Source organism: Aethalodelphis obliquidens, unplaced genomic scaffold (genome assembly GCF_003676395.1).
Source record: "Aethalodelphis obliquidens isolate GAN/ISIS:26980383/991018 unplaced genomic scaffold, ASM367639v1 scaffold42, whole genome shotgun sequence".
NCBI classification, from domain to species: Eukaryota; Metazoa; Chordata; class Mammalia; order Artiodactyla; family Delphinidae; genus Aethalodelphis; species Aethalodelphis obliquidens.
The window spans coordinates 5,221,943-5,241,999 of NW_020837986.1; the positions used below are offsets into that span (position 1 = coordinate 5,221,943).

Genomic DNA, 20,057 nt, shown 5'->3' on the forward strand with positions numbered 1-20,057 from the left:
GTCACTTCAGAATGGTACAGTAGATCAGCTTGAAGTTCCTTCTCTTCACTGATATTGCATGGGCAAAGAAGAGAGATTAAACTAGTGTTCTCCAATTCTAAATATGTTGCACTCTCTAAATCAGATTTTCAGCCGGGACTCTCTTTTTGTTATGTTTTGGGCAGCTCAGTGGTTACAGTATAGGTTCTCATCAGACTACCGTGTTTGAAGCCCAGCTCTGCCCCTTGGTAGCCATGTGACCTTGGCAACTTACAGAACTTTCTAGGGCTTGTTTTCTGCCTCTGTAAAATAAGGATAGTAATACTTTCTACCTGGGGAAGCGGTGCTGATGACCAAAGGAGATAAGCCGTGTAAAGGGTTTTGCACGGTCACACATAGTTCTTGGTAACGTCAGCTATTACCACTACTCTAGTAAGAAAGAAATGCATTCAGAAAATGAACCCCTGCCCCTCTGCCTTTCTCAGGTCCTTCCCCGGTATTAGGGGCCTAAGAGAGCGGTTTGAATTTTAACTATTGCCAGTCATAGGTGTGTGTCCATCCCTCCTGAACCGAGGTGCTGCCCTCCTGGGCTGTGTCCCAGTTTTCTGTCAAGGACCAGACAGTAAATATCTTAGGCCTGGGGGCCAGTAGAGTCACATCTTCTTCACCTCCTTCTGTTTCTCCCCCTCCTGCCCCTCCCTTCCTTCCTCCTCCTCCTCTTCTTCTTCCCTTAAAAACCATTCTTAGCTTAAGGGCCACACAAAAACAATCTACAGGCTGCAGATTGCTGACCCTTATTCTGACAGAATCTGACCCTGTGCTCCACCATAGCCGAAGTCATGAATCCTGGGGTTATTCTCGCCTGTCATTCACGTCAAAAGACGCAAGTCAGAGAAACAATAAGAGGGCTTCCCTGGTGGCACAGTGGTTGAGAGTCTGCCTGCCAATGCAGGGGACACGGGTTCGAGCCCTGGTCTGGGAAGGTCCCACGTGCTGCGGAGCAACTAAGCCCGTGCACCACAACTACTGAGCCCATGTGCCGCAGCTCCTGAAGCCCACGTGCCTAGAACCCGTGCTCCGCAACAAGAGAAGCCACCACAGTGAGAATTCCGCTCACGGCAACAAAAAGTAGCCCCCGCTCGCCGCAACTAGAGAAAGCCATGCACAGCAACGAAGAACCAAAGCAGCCAAAAATAAATAAATAAAATACATAAGTTTGTAAAAAAATAAATAAAAAAGTAAAGTTGGTTTTTATAAAAGAAAAACAATAAGATAGGTGGGAAAATGGGTGAAATACGTGAAGGGGATTAAGAAGTACAGACTTCCAGTTATAAAATAAATAAGTCACAGGGATGTGATGTACTGCATCGGGAATGTAGTCAATAATACTAGAATAACTTTGTGTGGTGACAGATAGAAAGTACACCCATGGTGGTGATCATTTCTTACTGCATAAAGATACCGAATCACTGTTTTACACCTGAAACTAATATGATGTCGCAAGTCAACTTTACTTCAGTAAAAAAAAAAAAAAAGTAAGTTTTTGTGTTAAAAATGGAGTAAGTTGAAGACTCGCACTGTCTCTTCGCCCACACCCAAACTCCCACATGCTTTGTGTATAAGGAGCCTCTGAAGTTCCATTCCTGGGACCAAGAAAGGCTTCGTAAAGGACTCCATTAGAGCCAGGTTGACATATACTCCAACTTGGATAAGCTCTGTGCCTGTGATATTACTTCAGATTCTGAGCCTCAGATCATGATTTTAATTTTAAATTCCTGGAGGTTTGTGCCATCAGGTCTCCTGTCTGGAGCAGTCATGTTTTAGGAAAATAGCGTCTATTGCTGTGAAGTAAATGAAGCATAATGAACATGAGCATGACAGTTTTTCACAGCAGAAATCCAAAAATGCAGGCCCATGCTTTGTGAAATGACAGTATTAGACTGCAAGTGATGATAGTAAAGCAAATATTTAATTCTCAACTAAAAGAGTGCGTGTAAAACGTAGTTGCCAGGGGAGCATGCCAGTTCATCATTCTTAAAGCTAATTCTCTACGGGCAGAATCATTCCACACAATTCCAGGGGGGAAAAATGCTTATTTTAAATAAACTGCTTTCTGGCTCTTTTAAGACTCTGTGCATAAGTAAGCTTTATTCATCAGGGACTACCTTGATCTTTGAGATGCTCTTGAGCAGGGGATGTCTCTTGTGCATCTTTACTCCTTCTGTGTAGGGACTGGGTTTCTGAGTGGGTCTCTTCAGAGCTGCAGTTGTGCTGACGGCATGACTTCATTTATCCCTAGGAGAGTTCCAGTGATGGAGGTGATGGCATTTTTGGTGAAAAGAAGGATGACAGCCGGGCAGGTGAGACTGTGTCCTTCTGAAGGCAAAGAAAAGTAAGGTCCCTGTTTGTAGTTATCCTGGAGTTCATGTGTAATAAAAAAGAAAAAAATGCTGTTTTTTAAGGAGGCTCTTTTTAAAAGCCAATTAAGTTGACCTTCGTCAAACTCTGCGGGAGTCACCCAGGGAGCGGTAATGTGGCTCTGGCCAGCTTTCTCCACCTGGCACTGAATTCAACAGTGAAATGAAGTCAGGATGGAGTCTGAGAGATAAAAAGGAATCGTGGTTTCAGTGATTTTTTTTTTTTCTTTTGAGAAAAGTTAAGGGTATTTGGTGTGTTCTCTTGTTGGTTTGTTTTTCTGAATTCAGACTTAACGGAGGCTTTGATGTTTAGAAGGCCCAGCTACACAGAAGCCTTTAGTTCTAAATGGAGATGGCCACAGAGCATCCACTTAAGCCGATGCCTTAGAGCAAGGCCCTTGAGTCAGTTCTGCCCCCACAGACAGGCACGTTTGTACTGGAGAGAGAGCAGAACCCACCGTACCTAAAGCTGCTTCTAAAGTGCAACTGCAGCCCTTCCGGCTGTGCCTAGCTCCCGAGCTGATTGTTGAACAGCAGCTACTTCCACTAAGTTACTAAGTCAGCTTTAGTTTTCTTTAAATGAAAGGGAAGAACAGCAACCAAAAAACCCAGTTGCCTTTGTTTTAGTTCTGTTTGTAAATACTAATATCCTCACTGATGTTTGAAGCCCAGGATGGCTCCGACCCAGACAAATCACCCTGGCCAGTTTCGTCTGCACTCACAGCTCGTCTCCGACGCCTGGTCACCATTTACCAGCGCTGTAACCGCAAGGAGCTCTGCCGACCTGAAATCCTGGGACCAGGAAACCAGGGATACTGGGTCCAGGAAGAGATGTTCCGGAGGTCCTCAGAGATGGATCTCATCAACAAGGAAGCCCAAAAGAGGTAAAAGCCAGTGGCCAAAAGGGCGTGCTGAGCTGCCCAATGGGTAAAGGTGACAAAGGGAACCCAACAGCCGGAGGGCAGGTGTGTCCAGTGTTCTCATACGGAGTCAGGTTGTCTCTAGAGTGAATTAAATCCAGCCTCCAACTGCAGTGGTGTTTTCGTGCTGACTCGGGAGTCTGGTGATATCTAGGACACCCTCTGTTCACAGTTCCCAGACTTGTGTGATCTTCCAACCTTACCCTCTTCCCTAAGTTGGACCCCAGTCTCTGGGGATGTGATTTAAACACCACACTAGCATGTATCAGATCATATTCTTTCAGCGGCAAAGTGAATAGTGTGCATTGAAGTTGTCTTATTGTAGCCAACAGTCCTTATCGAGCCTTTGAGAACAACAAGTACCATAAAATGCCAGCCCAGAAGGAAGGAGTTACTTGCCCATCTGAGAATTAAGGTAAAAATGGCTGCCTAAGGCCAGCACAGGCTAAGAACGATGCCAGGAGAGCAAATCAACAAAGCTGCTGTTCTTTGAGTCTTTATATCTCTCCGTCCTTTTGATGTAACATCCAGTGAATTGAAAGAATGCCACATAGTGAATTCAATTATTGATACTTCTGTATACTCCTGGCTTTATGAAATTTGGTAATTCAGGGAGTAGATTTCTCCCATCTAGCTCCAAAGAGAGAACCAGAGCCCCTTCTTCCCTGCTTCTCACTCTTCCACTGACCCTCTCACCCCTCTCCTAGCTGAGTACTGTGCCCAAGAGCCCCTGGTGAAGACTACAGTGGTATATAATAATCCATGTTCCTTAAGTCATTATCTTAATCCTGCAGGATATAAAATCTAGAGAACCTTCGTGTCCTAGGAAGGATTATCGTTGTGGGCAACCTGCCTACGTAAGACCAGGAAGGAAGCCAGTGTGAGATGGGAGTCAGGGAGGTGGGTGGCTGAGGGAGTCTCCTCCCCGCTCTGGACCAGTTTCTCCCTCTGTAAAATGAAGGAAGTGAATTTAAGGGCTTGAAAGGTCCCTCCAGGATTCTGTGATTCTCTGTTGTCGTATGGCAGAATGTTTAAGCATATAGAGTGCTTTTAAATTAAAATCTTTATCTCCCACAAGAGGAAATGAACTAGGTAATTTGTAAAATGAATGAATCAAGGGGACTTGCCTGGTGGTCCAGTGGTTAGGACTCCATGCTTCCACTGCAGGGGGCGCAGGTTCAATCCCTGGTCGGGGAACTAAGATCCCGCTGCTCAGGATGGCCAAAAATGCTGTGCAGTACGGCCAAAAATAATAATGAGAATAAAATAAAATAAAATAAAATTGGCGAAGTAAGGTCTCAAGTACGCACACATGATTTGAAGGTGGCGGTAGAGGCTGAGGGGCTGCTGTGTTATAAGCCCCTCCACCCAAGTCAACCTGAATAAAAATAAACAGTAAAATAGACCCGCTCTGCCTGCTCTCTTGACTTCCTGGGCTCTCCCAAGTAGGTGCTCAGTAAGTAGTTGTTGGCTTTTTTTAACTGAAAAAAAAAAAAACAAGAAAGAAAACAGCTCACTCTCCTTCTCTGATTCCCTCTCTAGGTGGACTAGGAGAGAGCAAGCCGACTTCTACAGAACAGTGTCTTCCTTTGGTGTCGTTTATGATCAAGAAAAGAAAACCTTTGACTGGACGCAGTTTCGCATCATTTCCCGTTTGGACAAGAAGTCGGACGAGAGCCTGGAGCACTATTTCCATAGCTTCGTGGCCATGTGCCGGCACGTCTGTCGTCTGCCAGCCTGGAAGGATGGTGGTGAGGACACTCTCTGTCACTGTATCCCAGGTGGGACAAGGAGAGAACGTGCTTATTTTCAAGGTACAGAGTTAGGTATAACTATAGACGCGGAGCCAACATGAAGAATTCAGGTAAAGACCAGTGGGTTTTCACAAATCCACGGACTTCTAATCGGGTCCACCCTCATAAAATAAAATCTCTCTCCCAAAATGATGTGATTCCAACGAAAATTGAAATTCGGATTAAAATGTCACAGAAATATTAAGAAACTAATTACCTTTTCCAAAGTGCTTTTTTTTGTAAGTCTCATAGAGAATTATCCTACTATGAGCTTTGCACTTCCCTTAGATTAAATCTTAAATGTTTTTTCATGTGTTGACTTGTAGCTATGGAAAACTAGTGGCCGTCATTTAAACTCCCTGGGCTCCACTAGAGACCTTTTCTAAGAAATTTCTTCCTGGTTGGAATTTGCAGCAGCTTCCTCCGTGTCCCTCTTCAGTCTCGTACTCATAGATTAACTCGCTCTGGACCGTATGACTGTATTCTGGGAAAATTGAAACAAATGTTGAGCCTATTCAGTGTGGGTTCTAGACTGGCGGCAGCATGTACAGACACCCCACCTTCTGCCTGCATGTGGCACACTTAGGCTGTTTTCTTTAAAGCCAGGGAGCTGCATAGATCGGAAAGATCTGGACCTTGGAGTCATGCTGACAAGACCTGGACTGGAGTCCTGGTTCTGCCACCTTGAGCAAGTTAGCTTATCTGAGCCTCCTTCCTCATCCTTACACAAGGTTAACGATGGTATAGCATAGAGTTCTTGTGAGAACTAAATAACAGCCGTAAAGTACCTAGTTAGAAGGTACCTAGTCCTCCTTATTGACTGGGAACTAATATTTCCCGAACTGGAGTTTTCAGGCTCTTCTTTCACCTTCACTGGTCTGTCCGTGTTTCATAAAAACCTTCCCTTCTCTTTCAGCTTTTCAGTTTAGTGGGGCCACTGAGGCCCTGCCTTGCTGAGGACCCAGGGAGTCAAACTATAAGATCAAAGATGCAGGTGCTCAGGTGGGCAGGAAGTGTCCAAGGGCCACCTTAAGTGACAGGCTCTGTGTTCACCTTTGCAGGCCCCCCAGATCCCAGCATCTGCGTTGAACCCATCACTGAAGAGCGGGCCGCGAGAACCCTGTACCGCATTGAACTGTTGCGGAAGGTCCGGGAGCAAGTGCTGCAGTGTCCTCAGCTGCACGAGCGCCTTCAGCTCTGCAGGCCCAGCCTCTCCCTCCCCGTCTGGTGGGAGTGTGGAAAGCACGATCGGGACCTGTTGATCGGCACTGCCAAGCACGGGCTGAACCGCACCGACTACTACATCATGACCGACCCCCAGCTGTCCTTCCTGGACGCCTACAGAAACTATGCCCAACACAAAAGAACCGACCCCCAGGCTCCAGGGAGTCTCTGTTGCCTTTACCAGACCAACTCCAAACTGTATGAATCTCTTGCGTATACTCAAATGAGCAGGACTTCCGAGTCCCTTGAAAATGAACCTGAGAATCTAGTGAAAATAGAAGGTAGGGATGATCATCTTGGTCCACCTCGGGGCAGCTTATCTGACATGACTTGTGAAAACTTTATTTCTAAAGTTCAGGATGTCATTTCCATCACCCATGATGAGAGTCTACTGCCTGAGTCCTTGGAGAGCATGATGTATGGTAAGAAAGCACTAAGCCAGGAGCCAGTCTCTTTTCAGGAGAGCCCAGGTACCAATACCGAGTCCAGACAAGATGCCGTGGCTCTCGCAACAAGCAGAGATGGCAACTTCCAGCCTGGTGGCCACGAGGCAGAAATAGCCTCAGGCCCCTCTTTTATGGATACATTAGAAGCAGGAGTAGCTCAAATGAACATTAAAAATGGAAAACATTTGCTGGTGTCTCTTTCACAGGAAGGGGAACTCTGCTGCAGCGAGGCAGGGCAGAGACCTGAAAGCCTTGGGCAGCTGGAAACCAAATGCATAGCCTCCCCTTCCTTGGACCAAGGAAATGAGAGCGGGTTTGTTGACATGTGCAATCTGAGTGTCTATGACTCCAAAAGAAACCTGTCATCAGATCAGCAGTTAATTGATTTATTAGAATGCAAAAGTTTAGAAAGTAAATTGATTTTGGGTCGGAACCACAGTGATGAGGAGGAAGAAGAGGAGGAAAATGAGGAGGAAAACCTAGACCTGGCCGCAGGCACGCGGGAAAGGCCAGAGGTGTCGCCTCTTACCGAGCCCACTGCTCGTATGGCAGGGGAGAAGAGCCACAGCGGCTTTCTTGTGGACGAAGCCAAGAAAGGAAGCCTGGCGGCCAGAAGCCAGCATCCTGGACCGCAGGGCGCTTTTCTTCCCGCAGCCTGTCAGTGTCACTGCAAACACATGGAGAGGTGGACTCACGGCCTCGAGAATGACCAGTTTGAAGTGGAGAAACCCCAGGGTTACAACCCAGACCCATACAAAAGCAAAGCCAATAATGTCACAGTTGGGGGCGAGCTCACTGCTGTTCCGCCAGAGCTGTTTCAGGTGAAGCATGAACTTTTGAAAGAACCCTGGAAAGAAAGTGCAGAAGGGAAACAAGGTTTCCCTACATATCTGGAAGGGAGTGAACTCAAGGCGGAAGACGTGGATTTTGAGAGTAAAGATGATTATGATAGAGACGGGAACTGCCAGAGTCAAGGTACAGTGTGTGGGATCTTGTATTTTGGATAAGCCAGTTCTCGCAAGACAGGGAGGGCGCGTCGGGGGGGTGTTAAGGGTTTTACAGCTTCTGGAAGGGACCTGCTTACACTCACCGTGTTGTTTAAAAGCGAAGGTCACAGGCCTTGGTCTGAAAATGAGGCAGAGTAGCTTAACTCTGATCATTCCAGAAAACTGAGGATGATTGTAGGCAATCGTAGCACCTTGGCTGTGTCAGCTGCGTGATTTGGGCAGGGGTTGTGTGCTGTTATATGATAGATGCCAGATACAGTGTTGAGGGGAAGGAATTCGTTCTTCCAGGTAAAGTGCTACAAAGTGGGTTAAAGTAGAACAGCCAGGGAACGCCAAGAACCTGCAGTTTAACGGAGGTGCAGGTAATTTTTCAGGAACGCCACAAAAATACAAATAACCGTCATCTTTATTAAGGTGAGCAAAGACTGCACCATTTGTTCACGTGTATGTCAAAACCCTGTGTTGTAATATCGGTGCATTGGGTTGAGATTCCTTTAAGTAACTCAACAGAAATAAGAATAACCAAATTACATGCCACTCAATAAAAAATGCAGATAGATTTGATCTTTTTAAATAGGGAAATCTTAGGTAATGAAGGGATTTTAAAATGTTAATCTAGGTGACCCTGAGATTTGTATATACTTTGCAGGGATATGAATACAGTGATTAGAGATCCTGAGCAACAACAAATGGGTCTTAACTTTTTCACTGTTGTCTTTATGTCATCAGACCCAAGAGGACATATTAGGTGAACAAAAGATAGTTCTGTTTATCCTTGTCAGAAAAACAAAAATTACCCTGTAGGTGCCTGGCCTGGTGCCAGGGGCCAAGTGATGTTCAGGGATTCAGGCAGGCCAGCCCCTCCCCGCAGGACAGTGACTTCATCTAAAGAGGGAAACCCTGCCCTGGGTTGTCCCACTTCCTTTTTATTTTTGAACTCCCACCTTTGGTTTTAGCCTCGTGATAACTTGGGAAAGGTTTTGAACCCAAATTAAAATGTACACGCCAGCCAAGCTGAGGACATAGAAACTGAACTGAAAGGAGCTTCATCAGCCTGTGGCCCCAGCCGACCCAGAAGGAGCCAGCCCAGACCTTGCCCCAGGCCACGAAGGGTCCCTGCCACGTGTGGAATTACATGTATACATTGCTCTTGGAACTCTGTTGTGGGGAAAATCAGCGAGTACTCAGTCCTGGGCAGTGTAGACAGTCCAGTGAGGATGGGCTAGAGGAGAGCTGTGCTGGCCTGGACTTCCTCTGGTGGCCGTGCCTTCTGGCTGGGCTGGGCTGGGAGACAGCAGTGAACTTGATAGGCTTTGGTGAGCATCGCGCACACTCGGCCGGGGGCGGGGGGTGTCCCTAGCACCAGTGCTTTTAAAGACGCTTTGACAGACCCCAGGGGTCTCCTCCACACATGAGATGTGGGAGAGGTGAGGCAGAGGGGGTTGCCCTATTTCTGAGGATGGAGCTTGGCCGCTGAAGGAGCAGTAACTGGCACAGCTGTCAGGGCCAGCGCCCGGGCTCCTGGCTCCTTCTCCAGGGTTTTCCCTCACACAGCATTCCGCTTTTTTCTTAAAATTTAAGTTCAGCTTTTCTGCTTAAAGCCTTTCAGCGGTGCTCCCCATTGGATCTAGAATAAAATTCAAATTTTCTGTCCTGGCCTGCAGAGCCCAGCATGTTCCCGATGATCCTGCCCCTCCGCCTCATCTTTGTTGTACTTTTCCCCACTGCCTCCTCATCTTCCTGGGGGTCTCTCCTTCGACAGGTCCTCTCTGCCAGCCTTCCCTCCTACCAGTCGGTTTTCCCTCTTATTCCCTATCATGACACCTTGTCTCTTTCCCTTTATGGCCCTCACCCTGGTTTATAATTGTAACTATTCGTTTATAATTAGTGCATTTTCCCAACTGTCTTTCCCTCATGGAGCTGTAAGAGCCTAGAAAGCCAGGGCCACATCTGTCTTGTTTAGCCTTGAATCCCCTGGCCTAGCAAGGCCCTGCTCCTGGTCGGGGGATGGGGGGGGGGTCTCTACGGCCCCCTGGGAGACTTGTTGCACAGTCAAAAGTGAGACCACCACGTTTCAGAGGGTAGACGTTCCGTGTCGTTTCACCACGAAAGAGGTTCACAACTTTTCTTGGACGTTAGGCTACACACAGCTCATTCCCTGTCACCTCCGTTAAGTGGATCTTTGAAGGTCCATTTCACAAGTGACAGTGAACATTCACCACTGAAGACTGAACGAATGAGTGGCATTTCCACTTCTTTCCATCAGTGAAGTACTTTAAACATTCTGGGTTTCTTTGCATCATTTTTTATATAAATCAGGTCTATTTTACCTTCGTTGTAAGTTTCAGGACTTTTCTTCCTTCATCATTAATACCAGCCTCTTGCTGTGTTACATTTCCTACACTCTCCCCACTTCTGTATCAGAGCATAATGTTCACTTTCCTCTCACCCACTGCACCCACTGGGAAAGCCTCTTTGCGGTCCTTCATCGTCGTCGTTGTTGTTCGGTTGTGGATGCAAACTCTTATTGGATGACTTGCATGGGTAGCCCTAGAGCAGGTCGTGCCTTTATGGCTTAACCGATAGAGTGCTTCTGGAAATAGAAAGTATGGTAATTAATAATTCAATTAAAAATAAATGAGCACACACTGGGCTAATTAAAAAACAAGATCAGACTTCCTCATCTTTCAGATCACTAGTATCTCCCGAGCGCCTAATTCATTTTTTTAACCTTCCTTCCTAGATTATCCAGGGAAATACTCTGAGGAGGAGAGCAAGAACTCGACCTCGGGCATCGTAGGGGACCTCAGGGACAACCTGCAGGAGGCACGGGCTCCCACCATTGCGCAGCTGCTCCAGGAGAAAACCCTCTATTCCTTCTCCGAGTGGCCAAAGGTACCCAGAGCTTGCACACTCCACCCAGAGCATCCTCAGCTTCGACCGACGCCTTTCCTTTAAACCTTTTAGAATATTTCTGAGAAACAGACTCAGACAAATGTTTCGTATCTTTAAAAGATACTAGTTATGTGACATTAAAGATACATGCACCTAATTAGACCATAAGACAGAAGTGTCAGCTTATCTTCGTATTTACAGCGCTGTGGCTTTTAATCTTCGTTGTCTAGACAATACCATTTTTTTTTTTTTTTTTTTTTGCGGTACGCGGAGCACAGGCTCCGAACGCGCAGGCCCAGCGGCCACGGCCCACGGGGCCAGCCGCTCCGCGGCATGTGGGATCCTCCCGGACCGGGGCACGAACCCACGTCCCCTGCATTGGGAGGCAGACTCCCAACCACTACGCCACCAGGGAAGCCCGATACCATTTCTTTTAAGACTTGTAAAGTGAGTCCATTTGTGTGCGCCCTTTTCTAATCAGTTCCTTCTGGTTAAAAAACTTGCCACTTGATTTCAGGGGATTTTGTGAATTTGGGTAACTTGGTACTTATTCCTCAGAGCTTTTGTTCTTTTTTATAGGATCGCGTGATAATTAACCGCCTGGATAACATCTGCCATGTGGTGTTAAAGGGGAAGTGGCCCTCCAACCAGCAGTATGAGCCCTCGGCCGCGCTGCCCACCCCCGTGTTAACCAGCGGCGCTGGTCCCCGCAGCAGCCTTTCAGAGCCAGAGGCATCAGAACATGTCTTCAGCAGTGGCGCAGCGTTGGTGGCCCAGATGCAGAAGGTGAGGCTGTAAGAATGTTCTTGACCTTGAAACAAAGGAGGAGGACGCTTTGCACTTCTTAATTGAGTCATTTATTCAACAAATACTGAGTGGATAGGAATTTTTTTCTTTCTTTTTTTGGGGTGAAGCCATTAGTGTTCATTGAGGAATCTGGATTTTATCCTGTAGGCAGCAGAGGCTGTAGTTTTGGAGCAGGAAAGTGCGTGATGAAAGTGTGTTTGCAGCTCAACGGGAGTGGTGTGCAGCTTCATGGGAGATGGGGGTCAGGGAGGGGCTGTGCCTCCAGGGCTGGGAGGCAGGTGGGCATCTGAGGAAGAGATAAGTTCTAGGCCAGCTTAGTGGCAGAGTGGCTCCAAAGAAAGGGGGGGAGTTGGCTGGCATGTCGTGATGACTGATGACTATATGAGGAAGGGGAGGCGTGAACAGATCGGGATGTTCAACACTTGAGGACTGAGAACGGTGGCAGCAGATAGAAAGGAGGGGAGTCAAAGCAGGCATGAGTTTTATTTGTGGTTTATAAACCCAGAGGTCAAGTTTAAGGACATGTGGTTATTGGCACACTAGCTCTCACTCTCAGCTGCACACTGGACTCCGCTGGGGACCTTGAGAAGCTCCAGATTCTGACTGAATCGGTCCAGGGTGTAGACTCGATATTGGCTTTTTTTTTTTTTTTTTTTTTTTTAACTTCCCAGTTGATTCTGGTGTACAGCTGAGGCTGAGATTCCCTAAACTATGATCTTGCAACTCTAGGTATATAGTTCATGGACTAGCAGCTTTCACAGCATCTGGGAACCTGTTAGAAATGCAGAGAATCTCAGGCCCGCTGAGGTTGAATCTGTATTCTAACAAGCTGTCCAGGTGATTTAGTAGTAAAGTTTGAGAAGGTTTGAGTTAGAAGAAGTTCTGAGAAGGTGATTACTAGCCCCAAGGAAATGGGGCCTAGAAAGAGCTGGCGTTCAGCCACAGAGGTGGCGTTCAACCCTCTCTTGCCACATGTGTGTGTTCGCAGGAGAGCTTCTTGGCTTCGGTATTCACAAAGGAGGAACAGAAGCACAGGCGTCCTTATGAGTTCGAGGTGGAGAGGGACGCAAAGACCCGGGGCCTGGAGCAGTTCCCCGCCACCCACGGGCACCCCCCCATCGTCCTCAACGGCTGGCACGGAGAGTCAGCGATAGACCTCTCCTGCCCATCGGAGGGGTCCCCGGGGGCCACATCCCCTTTCCCAGTGAGCGCCAGCACCCCTAAGATTGGGGCTATCGGTTCACTTCAAGGAGCCCTTGGCATGGACTTGTCTGGGATTCTGCAAGCCGGCCTGATCCATCCAGTGACTGGACAGATCGTCAACGGAAGCCTCAGGAGAGATGACGCTGCCACCAGGAGGCGGAGAGGGAGGCGGAAGCATGTAGACGGGGGCGTGGACCTCATCTTTCTGAAGGAGCCGACGCTCCAGGCGGGGATCTTGGTGGGTATATGAGCCACTAAGTACAAACACTGACCCCTGTACACTGAGCGACAAACCCTTTTTCCTCAGACACAGCGCTTTTTGATTATGGATCTTTTATCCCTATTTCAGTTGTCCTGCTTATCTTCTCGTCATCAGTTGCTCTCAGTCTCTTTTAGAAATAGGTATTAGTCCATCGAGGGCCCTTAACCTGCATGCAACCTGGAAAAACGAACCAGGAGGTCTCACCATTTCACACAGTAACAGCCCAGCCTCCAGTGTCTCGGAGCCACTGGTGATCCAAAGAGTAAAGCAGAAACAGGGCTGTGTTTGCAACAACGTTGTTCCAGGTCAGTGGGCTTTCCAGGAGCTGGGATTTGGGAGTCAGGACGTCCTGAACATTAATCCTGGCTCTGCTGCTTGAGCTGCTGGCCACCTTGAGCCGCCCCCCTTTGCTCCTCTGTAAAGAGGGGGCTGCAGCTTCTACCACAGAGGGTCGCTGTGAGGCTTCCTGAGGTCACACTAAGGTGTTCTCAGCTCAGAGATCCTTGTAAACAACAGAAAAGGGCAGAAACTGCACACCTGGTCCAGAGGAGTCCCCTCAGACTTCGTTTAATGTGTCGAAGACCACTGACTTCTCTCTTTGTATTTTGATTTTTCCCATCTATTGAATTTTGAGTCCGAAACAGGAATCACGTTTCATGTTTTCTTACTTGAAAAGGAGTAATAACGAACAGTACTTATTGAGTGCCTTTGCCAGGCACTGCATTCAGGGTTTTACATGATTGTTCTGTGTGATTTTCACAAAAACCCTGTGAAGGTGTTGTTACTATTCCCATTTTGGAGATGAGCAAACTGAGGCTTACAAGCGTTAAATAATTTGCCCAAGATTATCCAGGTGGTAAATGGCAGATCAGGGAACCAACCCAAGGACTTGGTTCTCTAGAGCCAGAGAGCTCTGCTGTATCGCTTGGTATATGTTTCCCTCTTAGACTTCCTATATAATTTGGGAAGCTGAAATGGCAGGTTCTTGCCCTGTCCAATCCTCCAAGTCCATAAGAAGGTTGTCTCATTTTTTAGAGGTGCAAAGCCAGTTTTCCTATAATGATTGTGGAATTCCAATAGAAGAAGTGAAACCTTTTTCCTTGGCCTCAGAGTATTTTGAAAAATGTATTATGCAGGTATTTATTCAGCACTGACGTTGTACTTTATCAGCAGACCCCATATAGGCATTGGGAATACAGAGATGAGTAAGACAGGCTTTGGCAGTGCTGAGAGAGAACTAGGTAAGGCAGCTGCAGCATGGTACTTTCTGTTGTGGGAAAACCTGTGACGAGTGCTAGGGGGGAGAGGAGCGGGGTGGCCAGGGTCACCGGGACTGTCAGTGATGGTGACAAAGGCGGCAAGAGGGAACCTGAGCAGACAGGACGGTACGGAAGTCTACCGCGGAGACGAGAGGGGAGAGGAGCCATCGGGTGGAGGGAACGCGCAACACGTCAGAGCTTCTGTGGGGGCTTCATAGTCAGGCACAGGCAGAGTCATGTTCTGGCGGGAAGATGCAAACAGCACCATATGTGTTTTCCTCTGAGAAACTAGTTTTCATTCTGTCGTGATGAACTGCACGTACTTGTCTTCCCTTTGTCCAGGAGGTCCACGAAGACCCAGGGCCAGCCCCCCTGAGCACCTCACACCCTCCTGAAGGGCCAGTGCCTGCCACTTCGACCCCGGAGCCGGCCCCGGTAGCCGGCAGCCAGGCCGAGAAAGCCATTCCCAGCAAGAGCCTGCTGGACTGGCTGCGGCAGCAGGCAGACTGCCCCCTCGAGGTCCCTGGCTTTGGCGCGGTGAGTGTGTGTCAGTGCCGTGTCTGACGCAAAGATGCTGAGGGGGGCCCAGGAGGACCAGGAAGCCTGAGGGAAGTCGGTGTCCACTGAGGACATCATTGTAAAGTGGAGAAAACCAGTTTAAATTCGGGTTACGTTTTCCAGTAACAGAAATTACAGCCCAGATCAGAATGCCATGCCGGAAAGTAGACGTGGAAATCTTACGAGGACAGAACTTGCCCAAGCTCAGCCCTCCCTTCCCCCAAATGATCACGTTCATGAGCTCACAGAGAATTCTTTAGGTTGCATAAGCGCTGCCACTTCGTGGAAATGTTCCCGTGTATTCTTTTCAAGTTACTGCATCTCCACTTTGAGGTGATGGGTTAGTTTCAGTTACTGCTCGGTAACTTTTCCTCAGTTCCTCTTACTGCCTCTGCCCTCAGTCCTCCACACTAAGAACCTGGAGGAGAGGGCTCCTGAGCGCCGAAATCTTCTCTTGGTTTTTTTGTTTCTCGTTTGCTCGTCAACCGCACCACCACCTTTGTCCTGGGTACATCTCATTAGTAAGACGTGGCAGGAGAAAGCTCCCAAGGAAAGAAGAAGGATGCATTCACAGATGCACACCCTCCAGAGACAGACGAAGCCCGCCAAGTAGGGAGCAGTGAAGAGGGAATCCGAGACAGTGATCGGGGGAAAGCGGAGGGATTAAGCGGTGCCCTGGGAAACTGGTGGGTCAGCCAGGTGCTCTGGTCTGGAGGGCCAGGAGGCCCCCACAGGAGACTTGTCTTCCGGCTTGCTGCAGGAACACTGGCTTCAAGGACAGAGCCTGGCTGACGGCCAAGGGGCCGTTCCCTTCAGCCTAACCTGACGGGTCCTGTGCAGAGGGCCATGAGCGAGAAAATAGCAAAACCAGCTGAGAGGCACCACCCTCATCAGAAGAATCTGTGGCAGAACGTTTTGTAATGTTGGTTTCCATTTACCTCCTAGAATTTTTCAGACAAACCCAAGCAGAGGAGGCCACGCTGTAAGGATCCTGGAAAATTAGACGTCAACTCCCTGAGTGGGGAAGAGAGGGTTCCTGCCGTCCCCAAGGAGCCAGGCCTGAGGGTAAGGAATACCGACCTCGCGGCGGAGCCCGGCCTTACAGACTCGGAGAGAAAGCTCCAGCAGGGGAAGGCGGTAGCCAGGCAACCTTACCAGGGGGACCAGGAGCTGCAGAGGGTGATAAGCAGTGATAAGTGGTGTTGGGGTGTTTTCACCAGCAGCATGGCCTCCGTGGTCGTTTGTTTTCAACCTTTACCTCCGAAACTTTTGGGTTAAGTCTGTACTTAAACCATTCCCAAAGCCTGATTCCCAACCTGCTCCCCCTGCCCCGCGCTCCCCCCACCGCCCCCATTTTAGACCGTTCAGGGAAAAATACCTTTTAACCCTTATCAGGAGTCTGTTTCCAGCGTTTAACGAACTTCATTACTGGAAATTTTCATTTTCCAATCAAAGTTTTTCTGGCTACCATTTAAGACATTTCCTCCTATTCCATCCTTGCTGGCAATGAAAAACAGCTGACTCCAAGCATTGCCCTCTTCCTATTATAGAATCATGAGCCTGGAAGCGACTTCAAAGACATCTGCAGATACTTGTAGTGGAACGAATCTGAGTTAATTATAGTTTACAGATGAGTACAAATTTGGAATAGAAAACTCGTAACCTCTAGGGGGCGGTAACATTTCAACCTGAAAATGTGTTGAGCTTGGGCAGATGATACACAAATGTGCTTTTAACCTCCTCAAAGTGCGCTCTGCCCAAATAGGGCGCTTCTGAGGATCCTCATGGGGCTGTGCCCTTCCCCGGGTTGTCCTCTGAACTGGCAGGCTCTCCTGAACGCCTTCCTTAGCGCTCTGCCAGCTACGGCTTTCCTGGGTATGAATTCCCTTCTTAGGGGGATTTCCTGGATGCCGTTTCTTTTTTTAATTCCAAGAGACCACCCACCCTAGTCATTTCCTGCTCGTTAATGTTCCCAAGGAGCTTGTTTCTGATTTGGTCGCCTGGAGGGTCACTCCTCCAGCAGCCCGACAAACACTGCCCTCGCTCATCCCCACAGGCTGCTGTGGCCACCGGGGAGGATGGCTGGGGCCCACTGCTTGTTAGAAGGTTTGTCGTGTTGGAAAAGCTGCCCTTTGCCCCCCTCTCTTGCTTTATCCTCTGGAACCCACACGTTAGACCCGCTCGTGCTGTACAGACTGATTCCGCATCGGTTCTCATCCCTCTGTCTCTCTCGGCCCCTCGCTCTCCTTTTGTCAGGAGACAGCCCCAGTCCTTACTTGGTGGAGTCTCTGACCTCTTGGTTTAAGGACGTGGTTTCCCCCTTGACTTTCTTATTTCTTTCTACATGTCTAACAATTTCCCTCACATTCTCTGGAAATTAACGTTCATCACTCCCCTGCAGATGCTGACCCCCTGCCAGAAAACTCATTTCTGAGCTGTCCTTATGAGCCAGCCTCTTACCAGAGGTGTGCTTTCCCTCCTTTGTTAAATGAACTCAGGCCCTGCCTCGGGGTCCTTTGCCTGCAGTAAGGCCTGAACAGAAAGCACGCGTCTGCCTGGTCCTTGGGACCGGAGCCTCTGGGGTGTGCTGCCCTCTGTGTCCGTCCCCTAGACACCTTACCATTTCTCCTAGAAACACATTCAGATCCCGCAAGGAACTTCTTCCTGCCTTTAGCCTTTGCCGTGTGTGCAGCCAAGCCCCACAGACAGCATCACACAGGCTGCGGTCAGGCCGCGGGACTCAGCTTTAAGAACGCCCCCTGGGGGACTTCCGTGGTGGCCCAGTGGTAAAGAATCTGTCCTGCAATGCAGGGGACCGGGTTCGATCCCTGGTCGGGGAACTAAGATCCCATGTGCCACAGGGCAACTAAGCCTATGCGCTACAACTACTGAGGCCACACGCCTCAACTAGAGAGCCCACGTGCCTCAAACTATAGAACCCATGTCCCCTGGAGCCCACGTGCCACAATTAGAGAGAGAAAACCCACACACCACAACTAGAGAGAAACCCGAGCACCGCAACGAAGATCCCACGTGCTGCAACTAAAGATCCGACACAGCCAAAAAAAAATAAAAAAGGGGGGGGTGCCCGCCCGCACATAGTGGTCGCTCATCATTAAATGTGTGTACACACACGCACATGCCTCTTATTTTATACGTGAAGTTATGTTTGTTTTACATACTTGTGTGTAGTGGGGGTTTTTTTTGCTTGTTTCTTGCTGAGCCATTCATTTGACAGTAAATTGCAGAGATGCCATGTCACCCCTTAAATACTTAAGCATGTGTCTCCTGAGAATGTTCTCCCCCATCACTATTACCACCATCACACACGTCATTATTAGTAATATGTTGTAGCTAGCCCATATTCTGATTACCCCACTTGTCCCAGAAATGTCTTTCAGGGCTAGTTTCTGGTTTGCTTTGTTTTGTTTTTAGGACTTTTAAACCAGGGTCCTCATACTGCGTTTGGTTGTTAGGCCTCTTTCCACTCAGGGAATGTTTGTTGGCCGAGCCTACTCACCTTCCTGGGAGGAGTAAGTAGGTTTTGGTCACCACCTCCTTCTCTGCCTCCGCCCAGGAGTTAAGTTTTAGAGCTGGAACACGCAGGCTTTGGAATAAATGCTGCCGTGTATTGGTGAAGAAAGATGTTCTAGGGTTGGAGTGCCCGTGCGGTCATCCACGCCTGCAGCGTTGCTGAGCGTCTGCCCCTTCCTGTCTGCCTCTCCTTGCCCTCCCCAGACCCTCCCCAGGAAGAGGAAGCAGGTCAGTTCCCAGGGTGTAATTACCAAGAAGGAGAGCTGCCAAAGCCCGCCTTGCCCGCGGTGTGTGGTCGCCAAGCTGCTGGGAGGGGTGTCGGCCCTGGGTGGGCAGCCACGGGCTGGCTAGGGTGATGCTTGCACCCGCAGGAAGAGGTGGGGCCGACTTCCTCTGCCGGCTCGCCTCACTGTGCAGGGGATGAAGCACTGTTCTCCTCAGCCAGGCCTTTCTGCTGCTGCTCCCCCGCTCTGAAGCGGGGCAGGCAGCCAGCCTGGGCCTTCTGGGCAAGTTCCCGGTTCTGAAAGGGCCCAGCGTTGTCTATATCAGTGGTTCCCAACAAGGGTGGGGACATCCTGGTACCTGAGGAGTGCGACTTGAACTTGGTGAGCAAGGCCACAGGGACCAAAGGTCCTGCAGGATGCAGGTTGCCCGAAGTGAGCTCTCCAGCCCAGATGCCCTGATGAGCTCAAAGTAAAGCATGTTAAAGAACGTCTGCTTTATATATAGCAGATTGTTTGAAAAGAAGATGGAAGTGTTATTCATCAAGTTCGAGGTTCCTTTTCTTCCCAACAGAAAGGCTTCTAAGATTGAACAGGCCCTCCCACTGGAGAGTAATGAGGAGGGTGAGGATGAGCATTTGGGAGTATAAAGGGAAAAGACACAGCTGGGACCTTCCCCTGGCTCTCGGCTGTGGCTGGGCTACAGGGAACAGGTCTTGGAAAGCCTGTTAGTCGAGTGGTGGTTACCGTGGCCAGGCCCTGGGCTGAGATGGGCTTCCCAGCAGGGGCCTGAGGCTGTGGTCTCCAGAATGAGGCAATCTGCACTGATGGGCTCAAGATAAACCAGTGAGAAATGATGCTTTTAGCCTGGCTCCGTCCATCACATCCAACCGTCTCTCTTCAGAGACAGGAACCAGCAGGAGTAGCTCCCCAGGCATCATCCCCAGACCCAAGCAGCAGCTGAGGACAAACCAGCTTTCAAAGTGTCAGTGGCTGGTCACGTATGAGAATCAGGTGGGCTAGGGCCACAGGGCCTGGGTTCTTGCTGCCTCTGTCACTCACCAACTGTGCCCTGGGGGCAAATCCTGCCCTTCTTGATCTGTGAGAAAGAAAGGTGACTAAACACAACGGTTCCAGAGGTTTCTCCCTCTTCTGCTTTTCTTTTTTTTTTTTTTGGCCACGCTGTGCGGCTTGTGGGATCTTCATTCCTTCTCAACCAGGGATCAAACCCAGGCCCTCGGCAGTGAAAGTGCAGAGCCCCAGCCACTGGATTGCCAGGGAATTCCCTCTTCTGCTTTTCTAAAGCAAGGCCTTTTGAGAAGACTTTTCTCCTCAAACAAAGTTCACCATCGTAAAGCTTTTTGCCCATGATGACCTGGTTTTTCTTTAATATTCTTTGGGAAATTCTTCGAAGGACAAATACAAGACCTCAAAAATAGCATTATTCCTGGGGACTTGGGAACATTCAAGTGCACGTTTTTCACGTGTGTATGAATCTCTGAACTCCCTGTAAAATGGCTGTAGCAGTAGTA

The 20,057-nt window shown here is 48.9% G+C and overlaps 1 protein-coding gene across 1 annotated transcript in view; it reads left to right on the plus strand.

The window, feature by feature from the left end:
* The window catches only part of CHD6 (chromodomain helicase DNA binding protein 6), a 172,467-nt gene that overhangs the window by 148,618 nt on the left and 3,792 nt on the right, over positions 1-20,057 (plus strand). The window contains exons 29-37 of the mRNA XM_027078281.1: positions 2,279-2,339; positions 3,064-3,280; positions 4,859-5,067; positions 6,171-7,754; positions 10,530-10,681; positions 11,261-11,467; positions 12,477-12,929; positions 14,555-14,749; positions 15,716-15,835. Coding sequence (XP_026934082.1) covers positions 2,279-2,339; positions 3,064-3,280; positions 4,859-5,067; positions 6,171-7,754; positions 10,530-10,681; positions 11,261-11,467; positions 12,477-12,929; positions 14,555-14,749; positions 15,716-15,835 — 3,198 coding nt within the window. The remainder of the gene's footprint in view (positions 1-2,278; positions 2,340-3,063; positions 3,281-4,858; positions 5,068-6,170; positions 7,755-10,529; positions 10,682-11,260; positions 11,468-12,476; positions 12,930-14,554; positions 14,750-15,715; positions 15,836-20,057) is intronic.